The sequence below is a fragment of the Sinocyclocheilus anshuiensis genome, unplaced genomic scaffold (assembly GCF_001515605.1).
Source record: "Sinocyclocheilus anshuiensis isolate Anshui unplaced genomic scaffold, SAMN03320099.WGS_v1.1 scaffold249, whole genome shotgun sequence".
Classification (NCBI taxonomy): Eukaryota; Metazoa; Chordata; class Actinopteri; order Cypriniformes; family Cyprinidae; genus Sinocyclocheilus; species Sinocyclocheilus anshuiensis.
Window position 1 is genome coordinate 367119 of NW_015540871.1, and position 18921 is coordinate 386039.

Sequence of the window (18921 nt, forward strand, 5' to 3'; positions counted from 1 at the left end):
CTGACCTCAGTCTGTGTCTTCATTACACTCTACCTCACCACAATGTGTGATGAATATGAACAAGTACAGAAACTTGTTGTCAAAATGAGCATGTTCACTTGGGGCAGCATATTTTAGTAATAATGTTCACTTGTAGCATTTGTGTATATGACAGACATGCAATTGTGATTTTAATTGGATAGTTCACCCAAAATGAAAATTGTTATTCACTCCCATGTCGTTCCAAACCTCTATGACTTTCTTTTTCTAGAACACACACAAAAAAAGATTGTCTTATAAAATATCTTTGTTTTTTATGTCCATTATAATGGAACCCCTCATTGATTTTCATTAAATGGACAAAAACAGTTGAAACATTCTTCAAAATATCTTCTTTTACGTTCCACAAAAAAAAAAGTCATACAGGTTTGGTACGGTAAATAATGATGACATAATTTAGATTTTTTGTGTGAACTATCCTTTTAAATAAGTCTACATAAGATTAAGTTATTTTCAGTTTACAAACAGCTTATTATAACTGTCCCTGCATAGTAATCTGGCATACAAGAATAAAAAACATACAAAAATACCACTCACTGTGGCAAACTTCATGTTACTTATAACCCAATTTCTCTGTTGAAGGAATGAAATCTGTGATGATTAGACTGTCAGACTTAATACATTTCTGTTCAAATTCACCAAACGGAATTTTAAAGAAGACGAAATGACCGCATCACCCACTAAAGCCCATTCATAATCCCGTTAGACACGAGTCATGATCTGATGAGATCTCATCCCTCACCGAGTGGAATATTTATGAGGCCTCAGGCTGCAAGGTGGTTAAAATAGCAACTAGGGTGCGTGTCTTCAAAAATCATGAAACATTAATGAATCGAGCTTGCAGGCAGCACCGCTTTAGTCATTATTATGTCTGTCATGCTTTCACAGATATTGAAATAAAATTCATTGATTTTGTGATTAGAGTTTAATGAAATGCCTCTTTAATTCTGCTCACTTTCCTCAAGGGCTCTAGAGGATTACACCTGTTCCATGATGGCTGATGTGGGTATCTTGGACCTGACTCTTATATTTAAGGCTGCCTAGTTTTTGTGATCAAAATCAAATCGGTTACATAGGAGGAGCTTGAGTTTGCGATTTTCCCTGCAAGGAATAATGTATGCATAATAGCTTGCCTTTGGAAAGAGAGGAAGGGAAGTATACATGAAATTCATTCACCATACTGTCTGAAAATGAATGTTTGAGTAAAATGTGATCACCATCTCCTGTGGTTTTTAAATGCTTTATGTTAATCAGATAATTTTAGTTAAAAGCATGTAGCTCTTTAAGCGACGTTTTCTGTCCATAGTTGCACTGTGTCCTGGAAGTAATGGGTTCTGACAAGCCCTTCCAGTCTAAATCAGTTCACGTAGCCCGACAAGCCCAGACAGATAAGGGTTACACATGCTGGAGTTTATCTGCAGTGTCCACTAAATTCTGAGGATAAGGTAAAATATAAGCAATACCTGACACATGGCTGAATGTGAACTTCTTCCTTATCCTTGAAAGTGCTGTGTGAAAAAATTTTTTTTGTTGTTTTTTTTGTCTCAGATAGCCATTACTGTGGTACTGCGCCAACTGTGGCTTAATACCCTGCCTCGAGACATACTTGAGCTCAATCAGGTTTACACATGTTTCAGACTTCTTGTAGGAGCACCGAAGGAGAAAGCAGAGTCAGGTGTGTCAGCCAATGAGACTGGAGATGTATATGCCTGTCCAATCACTGCAGACACCAAAGACTGCAGAAGACTGAACCTTCTCAACTCAAGTAATTTTCGTGACCTTCATACTAGCCATGAGTTTTCTTGGGCTTCACTTTTTCTGATTTATAAATACTATTGTTGTTGTTGTTGTTGTTATTTTGAATTGTATCCATTGTCAGTCATATGAGACATAAATGAATGTATTTATTTATATATTTATTTATTTACTTACTTTCATAAATTTCATAAAGGGAAAATTATATGACATTTATATAATTTATGATATTTATAAAAAATAAAAAGTAAATTAGACATTTATAGACTAAAAAATGTATTAAATCTATGGAATTTATAAAAAAAATTCTTTATTTATCCGTTTATATTTGTAAAGTACATACGTTTCAGATGAATTCGTCTATTTATTTCCTCCCTTTATCAATAATATTAATGATTAATAAATAAATAATAATATAGTAATATATTTTAAAAAATATTTAAAATATAAATTAATAAATATGTCATTTATAATAATATATAATAATACATACAATACTTTTGTATACTAACAATAATAGTATAAATAGTTATATAACGATGCCTCACTGTTATTAATAATAATAATAATAATATCATTCATACCAGACTTAAATTAGCTTTTTTCATTTTTTTTCACTTTTATCTATTATTATTATTATTATTGTTGTTGTTGTGTCCCACATGTCTGCATGGTATTACAGAAAGAACAAATCAGAATACTTGCTTTGTGTTATGCAGATTTTGAAGACAGACCAGACCCTAAGAATGATGTGATGGATGGGATGTGGCTAGGTGTGTCGATAGCCAGTCAGAGTCAACCGGGGGGCCGTGTACTGGTGAGTTTCATAATAATGACCTCTCTTATGTTGGTCTATGAAAAATCAATCAGCAGAAAACATTGCTCTTACCATCCTAGCATAATAGTCATCACTCTATTTACTAGGCCTGTGGCCATCGTTATGTACGGAACTTTGCAACCAACTTTCGGATGATTGGGAGGTGCTATGTTCGTGGAAATGATTTACAGTATAACACAGCAGACTCTCAATGGCAGTCATACAGTGAGGTGTGTGACCCCAGAGATGATCAGACTAGTGAAGGCATGTGTCTTGCTGGAATGTCTGCTGCCATCACTCAGACGGAGATCTTCCTGGGTGCACCCGGATGCTTTAACTGGCAAGGTGAGGGGAATTTGTTTTCCTGTAAACATTCTGCTTCTACATGCAAGAATGATGTTAAATTCCCCTCTAATCATTTTCCATCATACGCAGGAAACACATTTTCGCTGTGGTATAACCCTGAAGATAAATTTGATGATGTGAAGAGCAAGCTTCCAAACTTGAAAAGAGGGAATATTTACATTGGTAAGGCAGGGCTACAACCTTGCTTTCTGGATTTTCTGGCATTTACTCAGTTTTCAAAACAATATAATATCATTTTAGTTTATTTATTTCTATTATTTATTTACAATTGTACTATTCATGTTGTATTCTTATTTATAAGCATTTGTTGTCAACTGTTGACTGACGTTTATCCTATTCACATAATGAATTGCCTTTTTCCTGAAACACAAAATCTATAACTTATATGTACCTTCTTTAATTAATGTCACATTTCCTTTGCAACTATGTCAATATGTACTGTAGGCAGAAAATTGCACGTGGTTATTGTTGACTGATTGCTCTTTAGGTTACTCTATAGCTGTGGCTCAAGATGTGCTAAGCAAAGACAAAGACACTGTGGTAACAGGAGCTCCAAGAGATGAAGCCAGAGGATCTGTGACGATGGCTGAAGTTTTTAAAGCCAGTGTCAGTGGAGAAGTCAAAATAAAAGCCACTGTCGTGGGGGAACAAATTGGATCCTATTTTGGCAGCAGTGTTGCAATTGTTGACCTTAACAATGATGGGTAAAGACAATTCTTGGCTTTTTGTTTCCTCTCAACTAGAGGTCATTAGTGAAACAGAAGATCTCGACATGGAGATTTAACTTGTCTTCATGTTATCCATATAGTTGGAAGGATCTGATTGTTGGAGCCCCTTTCTATTTCGACCGGAGAAAAGATGAAGGCGGGGCAGTGTATGTCTATATGAACCAGAACGGGTCTTTTCGTGACAAAGCTGATGTGGTCCTAACTGGACCTAAGGACTCAGCTTTTGGAATGGCTGTTGTTGCTATTGGTGATGTTAACCAGGATGGCTTTCAAGGTAGGTTTGTGGGTTTCTTGCTTGATTGCACTCTGTACAAAATAACATGTATGTGGCTTTTAGTCATTTGTTGCTAATGTCCTGGCTCTTTGCTTGAATTCACTTTTGTATGCAGCGCTTAATCAGAGCAGCGCATTATACAGTCAAGGACATTTTACTCTGCTGCCTTCTTGTGGAATTACTAAGAAGTATTTTGACAGTGATTGTTTCTCACTCCTCTGTTCCTTAACAGATTTTGCTGTTGGTGCTCCATATCATAGTAAAGGCAGGGTATATATATGGATGGGCAACAAAACGGGTATTTCCCAAATGCCTAGTCAGGTGAGATGGGAATATTAAGAAGTATTTCGAGTGTTAAGAGTGTACATTTATTACTAATATTTTATAAGTAATAAACTAGCATGTTTGTAGAGCTGTTCAGTTTGTAGTCCTAAAACCTGGGCCCAGATTCACAAAAAACTTCTTAAGATATAAGTTTTCTTCTTGAAAAGAACATGACAGTCTTTATCTGACTTAATAAATAGGGGACCTTGCTGAAGACATAAAAAGCATGCACACTATTTTCGCCACAACCAGCTTGAAATTTTGAATGTGTCATGTTTTTGAATAGTTACTTTTAAAGAGGTTGTCTCAAGTTGGAGCGGTCTGTTTCATTCATTTAGCAAAAAGTTGCGTCACACATAATCATGGCCCATCATTGTTTACATTATCAGTCATTGGTTAATAGGTGCACATCTCAATTAATAGTCCTACTATATATTATATGTAGCTAGTGTTATGTTGTAATGCTTAATTACAACGATTAATTTAAAATAACCCAATTAATACATTAAAACATTTTTTACCTTTTGGGATTTAAGTTAAGTCTGAGGATATCCTAACTTTAAGAAGTTATTTATAAAGAATTTTAAGAAGATTCTTTCCATGAATTTGAAAGAGTTTTGTTTTAAAAACAATATTAAGACAAAAGATGAGAACATTCTTAATAAGAATTTTTGGGAATACAAAATAATAGGAAAATGGCATTTAAGAATGTTTCATAAATCCCCTGGACGAGAATTAGCATGTTTTTTTTTTTTTTTTTAATAATGGTTTGATTTTTTGTATGAAATTAATTACAGTACTGTTCAAAACTTTAGCGACTATAAGATTGTTAAAATATTTTTGAAAGAAGTCTCTTATTCTCACCAAGGCTGCATTTATTTAATAAAACATATAGTAAAAACAGTAATATTAAGAATTATTATTACAATTTTAAATAACTGTTTTCTATTTGAATCTTTTAAAATGCAATTTATTTCTTATTGATGCAAAGCTGAATTTTCAGCATCATTACTCTAGTCTTCAGTGTCATATGATCCTTCAGAAATCATTGTAATATGCTGATTTGCTGCTCATAAAAGAGTTCTTACTATCATCTGTGTTGAAAATTGTGTTGCTTAATATTTTGTGGAAACCGTGGTACATTTTCAGGATTCTTTGATGAATAGAAGGTTTAAAAGAGCAGCATTTATTTGAAATGAAAATCATTTGTAACATTGTAATTGTCCTTACTGTCACTTTTAAACATTTTAATGCATCCTCGCTGAATAAAAGTATGAATTTCTTTTAAAAAATGAAAAGACCCCAAACATTTGAACTGTAGTGTAGGTTTTTACACTAATAGAGGTTAATACTGATTATTTGACTGTCATTTTGTATGGTTGCTTTCAAAGTAGACATACTTAGATTTAGTTTCAGTTTATTGCAAATGTATAACTTTTGCTCTAACATTAATTCCTCAGGTCATTGATGGAAAAGACATCCCAGGTGGTGGATTCCAAACATTTGGCTATTCTATCAGTGGTGGCATGGATGTGGATAGGAACAGTTACCCAGACATAGCAGTTGGATCATTAGATGATCGTGTGGTCTTGCTAAGGTGATTTGATTGTCACAATTTTTTTTAATATTTTACATATTTTTTAGTTGTATCGCATCAAGGTAGCAGACAAAGGCCAAAATGAATCAATCAGTTAACTATTATATCACAGTTGTGAATTATCGTACTTTGATTAGCATAGTCATTTTTTTCAGACCTGCAGCCTTTGTCTCATTGTGTTTTCTTTCATTTCCACCTCATAAGAGCACGTCCTGTGATTCACCTGAATAATTCTTTCACTGTGACACCATCGGTTATCAGCCCAGAAGACTGTGATGCCTGGTAATGAATCCTTAAACGTCTCGCTCCAACTTTCACACTAGTTTGTTTACATGGAAATGAGCCACTTCAGTAGTCACTTCAGAAGACTACAGTGTCACAAAGTAATAACTGTTGATTATTTCCCAAAACATAAAATATGGATGGATCAGACTCATTAGAACGAGTTGTCAGTACTGTTTATGGACTAATTTAAGCACTTCTGATTGCACAAATCAATGCGATAGTCAACAAATAAATCTGTAAATAAAAACCTTTGACATATTTAGAGTAGATCTAAATGTTATGCTGTAATCTATATGTTTTTCATAATTTAATCGCAACAGCTTTAATCTTAATATTGATTATGTATTTGATCAATTGTACAACCCTAATCACAGTTGTTGAAATGTCTGACAAAACAGTTAATTCTGTTGTGTTTTCCTCATACAGTATTGAAGCAAAATTCTGTTTCTCCTACACATTCAGCACTGGCAGTGCCAGTTCCCAGAAGAGTATCAGTAAGTCCCACATCACAGTTTATTACCCTAAATATAAATGCAACCTCTCTAAATATTATTGTCATGCGAAATGTGCACTGTTAAAAATTATTGTGATTTTAACAGTAAAAGACTGTAAAAATGCTACAGTAAAAACCTGTTGATTGATTAACAGTACGTTTCCGTACTATAAACGGTGAATAACTGTGATTACATTTAATGTAATTTTACATTAACATACTGTTTAAAATTAGTTTTTGTAAGTGAAAAAGAAATAAAAATGTTATAAATTGAGAATTCCCTGCATAACACTTCACATTTGATGTTTTTTTTTGTTTTGTATTTTTGTTGAAATAACTGTTTTTTTGGTAACACTTTATTTTAGGGTCTCTTAACTAGTTGCTTATTAGCATGCATATCACTAGAATATTAGCCATTTATAAGTACTAATTAAGCACATATTAATGCCTTATTCTACATGACCTTATTCTACATCTCTAATCCTACCCAATACCTAAATTTAACAACTACCTTACTAACTATTAATAAGCAGCAAATTAGGAATTTATTGAGGGAAAAGTCGTAGTTAATAGTGAATAAGTGTTCCCTATGCTAAAGTGTTACCGTTTTTTTTTTCTTATCGGTTGTATACATTAGGGTTTTATGTTACATCTAATGTTGTTAAAGTAATGTTTATTGCATTATTTCAATATTTTGTTGTTTTCTCAGCTTTTCAATATACGGTGGAAGCCGATCAGCAATCGTCTCGGAGCCCTCGTGTTCGTTTCCTTGACAACAAAGAGGGCAAATGCACTGGCAATATGTCTGTTAATCCGTCTGGGGTTTGTCATGCTCTGAAACTCGAGCTAGTGGTATGACACAAGGCCATCCTTTGAATTGCCATTTTATTCTTTGTGACAAAAAGGCTCATAATCATTGAGTGGGTTGATTCATTAAGCCTGTGATCAGATTGGGCTAACTGTACAGAGATTTGTATAACTCTGATATATTGCCTCTGCATTTGACTCTCACAGTCCAAAACGATCCAAGACAAGGTTGCTCCGATAGTTTTCTTGCTGAGTGTGTCTTTGGTGGAGCCTGTTCCCTCAGGCAGGCAGACGTTGGAAGACCTCAGTGCTTTTCCTGTGATTAGCCAAAGATACGCTCTGACTGGCAGAGCTGAGGTACCTTTGACAGCATATTTTGCCTCGCTCAAACACAAATGATTTTTCTTTGGAAACACAATGTCTGCCCTTAACCACCTGCTCACATTCTCGCTTATATTCCACCAATGTCATCTCATTCTTTAGATTCACATTCAAAAAGCCTGTGGATCAGATAACAAATGTGAGAGCAACCTTCAGATGATGGCTGCATTCACAGATGAGCAGAACACGCCGTTCCCCACGTAAGCTCAGTATCGTTCTTTAAGTGAAAGGGAAAGTAGATGACTGAATAGAAAATACTTTTTTGACTGAATATCTCCCATCATGCTACAAAGAAAGGATCTACACAATATGATTCTTACGTCCTTTCAAGAATGACCCATTTTTGCTCATGAACACTCACGAATGATCCAATCACCTGAGCCGTAAAATAGACTGGAACGGAATGGAAATTGTCATTACTTCAAAGAGGGGATGTGAACTGCTTGTTGGTGTGTTTCTACAGGCAGAATGGCCTCCAGATTTTCCACTACACTACTGACGTAAAGAAGCTGAAGTTGATGGTGAATGTGTCCAATGTTAAATCACAGGATAGGAAAGCAGAAGACGCTTACGGTGCTCTTCTAAATGTCACCATTCCCACCTCACTCAGTTTCTCCAGCCTAAACCCCAAGGTAAAATCAATAGATGTTCTCAGAAATTACACCTTAGTTCCTTCTACAGTTCTCAATACTTCCAGACAGAATCCATAACAGTTTCTCATGTAGTAGTCTATATCAAAGATCACTGTGACGAGAGGGGTGGGGCCGAGAGCCGTGGGAACGGAGCGAGGCCGGTGGAGTAAATGCTAATGCACAACACCTGTGCCACTCACTGGTCTCGAGTCCCATGGAGGAGCTCCGGAAGGATAAAAGGAGGAGTGACGACAGTGTTGGAGGAGAGAGGACCAGGCCTGGACTTTATTTTGTGTTTTGTGTGCGGCAGTCGTCCGCGAGGGGCTGCCGCTTTACTTTCATTTTGTGTTTGTTTATTTTATTAAAGTTTTGTTTAAATGTTCGCCGGTTCCCGCCTCCTTCTTCCCGTGACTACGAACGTTGTTACAATCACCAATTAGCGTCCCAGATCTAGACCCCGAATTGATTCCATTTGGTACTGTTTCTCATAAATTAATATAATTGTAAAAAAATGTATGCAATCTTTAATCTTTTGTTTCTATCTGTAGGCAATAGTACATGTTAACAAATAACAACTGTACATGTTCCCTTTTTACAGTGTATAATAAACAAAGCAGCAGTTTTTGGACTAAATAAGACTATTTAGGATTTATTTAGGATACTGCTGCTATCAGTTTGGACATTTACAATCAGTATTCCTTACATGCACATAGATTATTTAATTTCATGGCTGTACAAGCTATATTGCCAACTTTTTGCAGAAGTTATAATGCCCTGACCTTTGCTGGACCTCTTAAACTTTACAATAAATACCTCTGCGGTACATTATCCTTGCATACACACTACCGTTCAAAGGTTTGGGCTCAGTAAGACATTTTTTTTTGGAAGCAAGGATGCATTAAATTTATCAAAAGTGACAGAAATACTTTTTAACATACAAATGTTACTATTTCAAATAAATTATTTTCTTTTGAACTTTTTATTCATCAAAGAATCCTCAAAAGAATGTATCATGGTTTCCACAAAAATATTTAGCAGCACAACAATTATTATTTTAAAACATTTATTAAACATTTTATTTATTTCACAGTATTACTGATTTTACTGTATAAAAATAAATGTTGCCTTGGTGAGCATAAGAGACTTCTTTCAGAAACTTTAAAAAATCTGATCAACCCCAAAATTTTAAACATTAGAATATGTACTGTACATTTAGAAAGTAAACTGAATTTTACTTGGTTCTTGTTTTTGTTTTTTGTAGAACTTGAATGTTGAATTGTCTCCCGGGGTGCCTTATCTTCTGTGTACACTGGGGGACCCCTTCAAAAGCAATCAGAGGGTAAGTCTTCATTGGTATCAGTGACTTGACATTCATTGGTTTTAAGCACATTTACCCGGGGATTTAACAGCAGACATACTGCATCAACCATATTAAATGGGTATTGGATTAAATTTTATGATTATTTATTGGATACAGGAAGTAATAATAGGAGGTGAATTTAATTAACAGTGTTGTAATCAAGAGCATTTCTAGGAGCAGATGTAATGAATCTGAAGATGGATGTCTTTATTTTCTTGTGGGCACTTCTGTCTTTCACAGGTGGAGATTGAGATCACCTTTGAAACAGCAGAAATCACAATAGACATGCAGGAGATTCAGACTGAACTGCAGCTCTCAACGTATGAGAAATCTCCATTATTTTCTTCAGATTTTTAAATAGGCTGAACATTTGGGGAGAGCTGCTTTGCAGGAAATGAGCTCGCAAAAAATCAATATCTTCTAAAGACACAAGAGAAACATCATTGTGCTCATAAGTTTACATAGCCTGTGCAGAATCTCTGAGATGTTTAGCATTTTAAAAAAATTAGAGCGATAAAATCTAACAATATGATACCAAATTCATTCATTGCCTAAAGAAGCTGCATAAAATATATTTACATATAATACAGAAGACAAAAAAATTACTTAAATTATGCTGTTCAAAAGTTTACATGTCCCTTTTTCTTAATGTGTTGGATGTGATAGTTTGTATTTGTATTAGTTTGTGTAACTTCAGTGATTATATCAAATAGCTTCAAGGTACTACTAAAAAAAAGATCTCTTATTTTTCTTTTTTCTTTTTTAAATCATAAACATCTGGCAAAACCTGTAAGGAGCATGCAAAGTTGAGCAGAACTGTATATAGAAAGAATATCATTAACCCACCCACAGAAAGGAATCGAGTGCATAAAAACAGGGTCAAAAGCATTCAGTGATTCACTGTTCAGTTCTGCTGCTTTAACCACTAACATACGGCTTATATGCATATGAAAGAACAATTGTCTGTATGAGAGGTTTGTTCAAAGGGTATGATTCAGATTTGGACTCTGGCTGATGATTTCATCTACACTTCTCAGGTGGAGCGATCAGAATGATCTACGGCCCCTGTCGAGAGTACTGACGGTGGAGTACGTCCTACAGCCCATCTTTAATATGTGAGTTATGCACCATTTCTATCCTTAGAGTATTTCACCGGATCTTTTCTTCTGCTTTACCGCTTTTCAAAGCGATGTCAGAATGACTCATGTTACACTTCAGTATTATACAGACATTTCCTACTTTTTTTGCCTGACATTAAACTTTAGTAAGAGCTACAAAAATCAAATCAGTTTGCTAATAAATTAATTTGAAAATTTCTGTTTTTCTTGTAGCCCTTTCTCCGAGTTTAGAACGGAATACAGTGGAAAAGTAGTAGGAGAATCAGCCATGAAAAGTACCAGTGACATTGGAAGCCCAGTGGAATTCAACTTGACGGCAAGATGTTTTTTACACCTTACATTCCTAACTAGTTGTGATGTGGCAAGTCTCCAGTGTTGGACAATTTGCCTGTCCACACTGTAAGGAAACGGTACTTTTCAACACAGCACAGCCTTTGAGAACATGTTTAATGTTTAACATACAGCATTGTGGAGTGGGATTTTTAACCAGTGAAATTTCATGGTAGGCGGAGCTACCTGGCACTACACTGTGGAGATAGAAACCAAATGACTGATAAAATCTCTTGTTGTTTGCAGTAACTGATTAGGACAAAATCACCAAAATGGTGTAAAGAGGGACGCACAACAGACGTACTGTAGAAGGAAGATGACATACAGCATCCTAAAATTTGAAACACTGAATCCAACACAAAACAAAACCCTCAAAAAAAGGTCATCAAGATAACATGCAAACAAAGACTAAAAGATAGATAGTGTATAGGCAATTTTTCAGTGTGTGGTTTGACAGCTCGAATAAAGTAAACTTAACCGTCAATGGAGCGTAAGTAGACTGTACGAAAATGTACAAATGAGATCGTACGTTTATGAGAATATGAATTCATACAAACTAGGCACCATTTTGCCAAAATGTAAAATAGTTTGGCAATTTGATCATTGTCAATTGCGACGGTCCCTATGTGCGATACCTGTGCTTGTCCTAGATGTGGTGTAATGCGACCCCTTTTTTAAAAACCTTAAACAAGTTATTTACTAGATACATTCAATAGACACAATCAGTTTACAATTACTCAAAGTAATTACTTGTTTTATTCTTTTTTCTTCAGGTGGCTCTTTTTGGAAAACCTCTGGGAAATCTGGGTTTTCTGGAAGTGGTCTTTCAGTGGCCTTATGCTGTGGCTAATCAGAAGTGGCTGCTTTATCTGTCAGAGATTCAGATGGCAGGAACCTCCAAGCAATCCTGTGTCCCTGAAAATAACGTCGTAAACCCCCTTAATCTCACTGTAAGTGATTGGTTGTATGACTGTCTCTGTCACTGATTGTTTTTCTGCAGTACGGTGTTGATGACAGAGCAGTTTAGCACAATCCAGCCTTTGAATCCTTGAGAGAAGCAGCAGAAGAAATCATGCTGGGACTGGGACCTCCTCCTTTCCCAGAACTATATTACCCACAGCTCGCACTGCAATCTCGCTCAATGTCCAAAGCCGAGTGGGAATTATTTCAGAAAAAGTCCATCTCCTAATGTGAAACAGGGCATTTCGGACACTATCTATCTCTCTGTGCTTATAAATCAGTGCGACATGTGCTTAGGAGGTCTAGATGCTCTACAAATAAATCCAAGAACTCAAGAGAGAATTAACTAAGACGGAAACATCATACTAAGCAAGTCAATCAAAATATTCTCATTCAAGGTGATTTATGCTTATTAATATAACATAGAATTCCATAATGTGGAGGAACGTATTCCAATAGAGCGCTACAGGAAGGACGTATTTCTATAGGCTTCTATTTAGAAGTTAGTATCCCCCTGGTTCCCTCAACAAAAACCCAATTTTTTCATTGGTTTTTGTATTAGAAAATAAGCTCTGTGACCAACAAAAGTTTATGATTCTTACACATTTTGTTCACCATGATAATCTTTGCAAATGAACACAACTTTTATGGATTATGAAGGCAAAATCCAACCGCCAGAAGTCAAAAACTAAACATCAGCCAAGGTTATAGACGAACTACAAAACTTCCAGCTTCCAGAAGTCTTTATTTAAAAAAGAGAACATTTTCCCTGAACATTTAAGTTAGAATCGCGTAATTATAAACACGACAAGGCTGTGAAAGCGGATTAGTGAGTAGATGAGTTTTCCTGTTCAGTGTGATGATGTTTAATATGCTCAACAACCTCTGTAATTCAATGTAGCCACTTGTTAGCAACTTGACAAGATGTATAAAAGCTTAAAAAAATTACAAGGTGGTATTACTGATGTATTTTATGTTGTATAATAAAACAAAAATATCTTGTGCTTTTGTTAACCGCTGACCTTATTTCAGGCTTTTAATAAAAATCCCTGACTTCGGAAACCAAGGACTTGTAGGTGCTAAAATGCTTACTCATTTTCAGGTTTTGGCCTGCAAAAACACGTCGTCCCTGCAGCATTTTATTGCCATGCACTTAATATAATGTGCTTGTTAATGTGATAGATGTGTTACCTCCTGTGGATTAGGTGTCAGAGCGCAAGACAGGAAGGAGGAAAAGAGATGAGGCCTCCTCGGAGTCTGAACAGACTGAACCGCAGGCCCTCCCGAACCCACGGGCCGTCCAGAGGAAACCGTCTGCCAACCTGGTGAGTATATCTGTCTCCCTCAACCATTGTTTTGTTGCTAGGCAACTGAATGATACTGGCATGTCATGTCTCCTTTGATACTTTGCATGATGTAGTATGCAACAGAGACTAGACAAAGACAAAATTAAGAGTGTTTTGGCTGTCACTGCTCATTCTCTCCCAATGTCAGAACTGTGGCACTGGTAGTGCCCTCTGTCAGACATTCACCTGCCCCTTGCTTGGCATGGACACCTCGGCCAATCTCACTGTCAGAGCACGAGTATGGAACAGCACGATGCTTGAGGTCAGAGCACCATTTTCATTTGAAACTCCACATCCTCATCTCATTACTGCAGGCTTGTTGCATGCCAGACTCTCAAGGATAAATCCCACACTTGCTTTGTGACATTTTTCGAGTTTATGAGGGTTTAAGTGGTTTAATTTTTGTTACACCAGGTGCAGTCCTTCACAGTATGCTATATACTTTGGCTTAAAGTTGATACAGTGGCCCCAAAAACTATTTGGAGACTTAAGACACACTTAAAACTTGCATTAGAAACAAAGGGGCATCTGCAAACAAATGATGCTTTTGTAAGCCATTACTTTTAACTGGTCCCAGTGTGGTTTTTAATGGATGTCATGGCTACAGTACTTTTGAGAACGTAGCCCTGTAAGGGTTTTCAGTCTGTTCCTGGAGCCTCATTATCAGTACTCCACATTTTGGATGTGTCCCTTATTTAACCCAGCTGAATGACCTCAGTGGCCGATTAGTGGAGTACTCCAGTGTGTCCAATATAATGATAAATGGATCATTTTACTGACTCTCTCGTTCAGCAAAATTAACTAATCCATATTCAGGTTGTTTTGTTCCTTTGAGTTAAAATTCCTCATACACATTCAAATACACAGTCTTTCATCATATTGTGAATTAGGAAATCATAATAATTAAATACAATTATGTGAAGCACAAATGATTAGCTCACCTCCCAAGTCTTCCGTTCATTTGCCGCATGACAGATGCAGTGAATGAATTGTTCATCAATGACCCACTATCACTAGTCCAACAAAGGAAGCATCACAAATGTGCAGTGCTGTACATAATACTCTGAAGTTCAGAAAATAACATTGTTGCAGCTCTCTTTTTACAGGACTACAATGCTGCAAGAGTACTTGTGTTCGGTAGTGCCACACTGAGTCTAAAAACAGAGAAATCAACCATCAAGATGAGCAATTACACCCGTGAGGTACAAACTCAACATCTCCGAGTTTCTTTTCTTTTATATCTGGAACTCTTTCTTGCATACATTTAGCATAAGTGAGGGAAAATCAAATAATTATTAAAATGAGGCAATTTCCTGTATATGATTTCTGGTGCATTAGAGATTAATGACAGTAAACATATTTTCTGTGTTTAGTTTACAGTAGCTATAGACCCTGCAGAGGCAGAAGAGCTTCAGTATGAAGTGCCTCTGTGGATAATCATTGTGTCCGTGTTGGCAGGAGTGATTCTGCTGGGGCTGATTGTCATTTTACTGTGGAAGGTGAGGATCCTTTTGTACTTCAGTGCTCCACACTTTCCTTTTGTTCACACATCTGCGTGTTATTCTAGATGGAATGACACAAACAACGACTATTTTATCTCATTATGCTTTGACACCATAAACAGTGTGAAGTTTTTTTTTTTTTTTTACCTTAACCTTGAGAGAAACAACACATACTGCTACACATTTTCATAATCTTTTTCTGTGAGGCAACATTTCACACATTCATGATGGTACTTTGGTGCCCGTAAACTTGCTGATCATAACCATATATTCTGTTAACTGATAGAATGTTAAAATACCTACCTACGTTATTAAAATAGTAGGCCACATAATTAATAACAATTAATTATTTTAGCTTTTACAATAGCAATTGAACATATATAGACAGTGAACAGTGTTACACACACAAACCACCATCCAGGTAACACACATGACACTAAAATTATGCTGTAAGCATGGATTAAATAACAAACAAATTATCATAATATAATCAAATGTGGCACATAATGCAGGGACTTCATAAATAAAAAAACTAAATGAAAAAAATCACCAAAACTAAAACAAACAAAATAATAATAATAATAAACAATAATTATTTTTAATAAAATTTACAAAAAATTAAAAAACACATTTCTTGTTGAATAAAATATAGTGATACATAGCATAAATGATAATGTAATTCCCAAAATTACATATCATTGTAAATCGTAAATGATATGTTTCCCAAAACACTTTTTACAGTATTTTGCAGTCAAATTACATGTTTTTTTGTTTTGTTTTTACGTTTTATGGTGTTGATAGATGCTGCACATGGATATATTTTGAATATATCACACATATATCAAAACATTTGTACCAGAAGAGCAGCTGATTTAGGTCTAGATCAATTCTTCCAGCCATGCCTTGTGTTTTGTTTGATTGCTCATATCTGAATCCTGCTCCCCAGTGTGGTTTCTTCAAGAGGGCCAACACCAGAGAGCTTTATGAGGCCAAGGCCCAGAAAGCAGAAATGAAAACACAGCCATCTGAAAATAACCGCCTTACAGAGGAGGACTGAGATTCGCTGGCCTTTGTGGGCCCCTGACACAAATAGCGAATTCGTAGGTGCCACAGCCAACAGCTCTCTAGCTAAAACACTTGGCTTAATTAACAATAATGTATTCCATGCAAGCTCCGCTAATACTGTCTTTCCTCTTCCCTTTTGAGGCACAACGCTTGCCTCGTCTGTTTTCGACTCTCTTCATTGCTCTCAAAAACACTAGAGTTTTTTTTTCCTTAAACAAATTGATATGTGAGGCTCTTTGTTATGTCCTCAGGCTTGTGATGCCGTTATCTTGGAGATAGAATGATGTTTTAAAACATCAACTGTATATTGCTTTAATCCAGCTTCTGAACTCCTTTTCTTGCTTTGACAAGACTAATAACTTTCTCTGCATTACCATGTTCTTTTCTTTTTGACAGTTTGAGAGCTTGCTTTCAACTGAGGCAACAAACTCCTTCTGATCACATCTTCACTTACAGAGATAACAAGCTTTCTTTTCCCCTTCACAATCTGCAGCTGAATTTATAATACATTTTTACACGCTTGCTCTAACTCTTAATAATTTGCTCCCTTTATAAATTCACTTGAATTTAAAGAATGCTTTCTCTCAGTTGCTCTTTAATGTTAATCTTGTAATCTCATAAAATAACTTAAAGCGCTCGGATTTCTCAAAGCTTCTCTGAATACATGCTACTTACCTTGTCACTATAATAATCCTGGTAAGATAATGTGGTAGGATGCTCGCTCACAATGCTCTTTCTTATGTTTTCTCACAGAGTGGCTTTTTTAAGCGGGCTGCTTACTTCCGAACTATGCCAAAGTACCAAGGCGTGAAGATTTGTAAGAAGGAACAGTACCAGGTAAACCAGGGCTTTTTGATTGTGGACACCACAAACAATAAGAAACACTGGATCGCAAGCTGGACCGAAAAGACACAGTACTACTGATGAAAGCACTCTTCAACTGTCTCTCTTAGACAGTGGAATAGACTTTACAGACGTGTATGTCTGAATCAACGCAACTCTACCTGATTTGATTGAACTTCTGGATATCAGGTATAATTGAACAAAACTGTCGGACATGAACTGCTTATACAGAAGACTCGGAGATTACATACTGTATTGATGTTTATTTTTGTTACAGTTTTTCAACTGAATACATGCATTGTGTATGCTGACAGGCTTAACAATAAGGATTTTTCCTGCCGGCTCAGTAGTTTAGATTTGTGCTTGGCCTGCCAACATTTTCACTGTCACCCACCACAAAGGAATGATCCATTTTTATATTTATGCTCTTAAAAATTAAGGTACTTTATTGGCATCTGTGGTTCCATGAAGAAACTTTAACATCCATGGAATCTACCCAATGCACAAAATGTTCTTTGTAGTGGAAAAAGGTTATTTAGATTTTTTCGTTACACTAAGAAAAAAATATCTTTCCACTGAAAGGTTCTCTGGGGAGGCCAAAATAGTTCTTCTGTGGAATCACAGCAAAAAATGCTATTGTCACCTTTATTTTTAAGAGAATAGCAATGTGTTTTACTGTATATTTGCTAGAAATAATTAAATGTTACTTTTTGTTTTTTATTCATCAAAATTCTTTTATTAAAATTGCAAGACAACATGCAACAAGCTGGAAATTACATAGCTAAAATAGACTGTAATTCATTTCTGCTGAAAAACAATGGCTTACACTGAGGAAAAAAACAATGGTTTAGCAACAAGTTTCACTCAGAAATTTCAGAAATTTTACAATTAAGTACAAAAAAATGGCAAGTAACATTGAATTAAACACGACATTTTGAAGTACAAAGACTAAAATAGTATTTTCTCGTAAGGTGTACTCTAGTAATCTTTGTTTTATTGACAACTTTGAGAAATAATTTTTACAGGGTACAGTGCAAAACTTATTGGCATGTATTTTTAAACACATTTTGATTTTGTCAAGAATATCCCGTCTTTTTTTTTTTTCAAATTTAACAAAACCTTATATTTGTTAGCCAACTATTTGTTATAGCCAACTACCAAACTTGGATGTAGAAAATCAATGATTGTGAATTTGAAATCAGTGTAAGTGTAAAATTGTCATCCACTTTTCTAGTGGGTCATCCTTATTGTTGAGCCCTGTGTTATGTTTGATTTTCATTCTTTCGCATTCATCTGTGTGAGGATTTGTATGCCATGTGCCCTGACTGAAAATAGCACTGTATTTTCTCTACCAACTTTCCAATAGTGCTAAAATCTGTTGCCCAGTCGTGACTCACTATTTCATCCCTCTCATTCGGTTCTTGCTTTATATATTTTTATCTTGCATCAGGTCACGTTTATGTGGAACACTGATGGATTTCAAAGAATAAAAAAACAACAACATATGAATGTGAATCGTTCAACGCAGGACAGTAAACAGACATGCACACAAAAACACAAATACTCCTCGCCTATGCAATTGGGACAGTACCAAATTTCAAATTCAGCCTTTTTTTAGCTCCACTCTGCAGGTGCTGTGTGTGACTGAACATGCGTGTATGTTTCATGCCCTGATTCTTGTTAGTTAATTTTTTAGATCTTGTTAGTCAAGTTTTAGATCTTGTGGGGGGATTATCTGTTGTAAATGTGACGATTAAATTTGTCTAAAAGTGTCCAAGTGTTGTAAGCTGTCATGGTTTTGTGGATATGTTTCTACACTGATTTATATTCGTATTTAAAATGTTTTATAAATTAAGTGGATGTAGTTTCCATGTTTAAGTCCTGTGCTCACGTGTGTCA

The 18921-nt window shown here is 35.6% G+C and overlaps 1 protein-coding gene across 4 annotated transcripts in view; it reads left to right on the forward strand.

The window, feature by feature from the left end:
- itga3a (integrin, alpha 3a) overlaps positions 1–17453 on the forward strand; it is a 42679-nt gene extending 25226 nt beyond the window's left edge. The window contains exons 2-28 of one of the 4 annotated variants that reach the window (XM_016485654.1): positions 1005–1041; positions 1346–1484; positions 1588–1804; positions 2514–2611; positions 2719–2956; positions 3047–3139; positions 3465–3681; positions 3786–3979; positions 4212–4300; positions 5764–5900; positions 6105–6182; positions 6612–6679; positions 7388–7530; positions 7693–7842; positions 7969–8066; positions 8330–8498; positions 9760–9837; positions 10099–10178; positions 10896–10973; positions 11190–11292; positions 12080–12256; positions 13472–13591; positions 13761–13874; positions 14719–14814; positions 14986–15111; positions 16061–16214; positions 16933–17453. In XM_016485654.1, coding sequence (XP_016341140.1) covers positions 2549–2611; positions 2719–2956; positions 3047–3139; positions 3465–3681; positions 3786–3979; positions 4212–4300; positions 5764–5900; positions 6105–6182; positions 6612–6679; positions 7388–7530; positions 7693–7842; positions 7969–8066; positions 8330–8498; positions 9760–9837; positions 10099–10178; positions 10896–10973; positions 11190–11292; positions 12080–12256; positions 13472–13591; positions 13761–13874; positions 14719–14814; positions 14986–15111; positions 16061–16171 — 2820 coding nt within the window. In that variant the 5' untranslated portion in view covers positions 1005–1041; positions 1346–1484; positions 1588–1804; positions 2514–2548 and the 3' untranslated portion in view covers positions 16172–16214; positions 16933–17453. Of the gene's footprint in view, positions 1–1004; positions 1042–1345; positions 1485–1587; positions 1805–2513; positions 2612–2718; positions 2957–3046; positions 3140–3464; positions 3682–3785; positions 3980–4211; positions 4301–5763; positions 5901–6104; positions 6183–6611; positions 6680–7387; positions 7531–7692; positions 7843–7968; positions 8067–8329; positions 8499–9759; positions 9838–10098; positions 10179–10895; positions 10974–11189; positions 11293–12079; positions 12257–13471; positions 13592–13760; positions 13875–14718; positions 14815–14985; positions 15112–16060; positions 16219–16932 lie in introns of those variants that run through there. The other 3 variants (XM_016485652.1, XM_016485651.1, XM_016485653.1) reach the window with 3 other exon arrangements.
- Positions 17454–18921: the final 1468 nt, after the last annotated feature.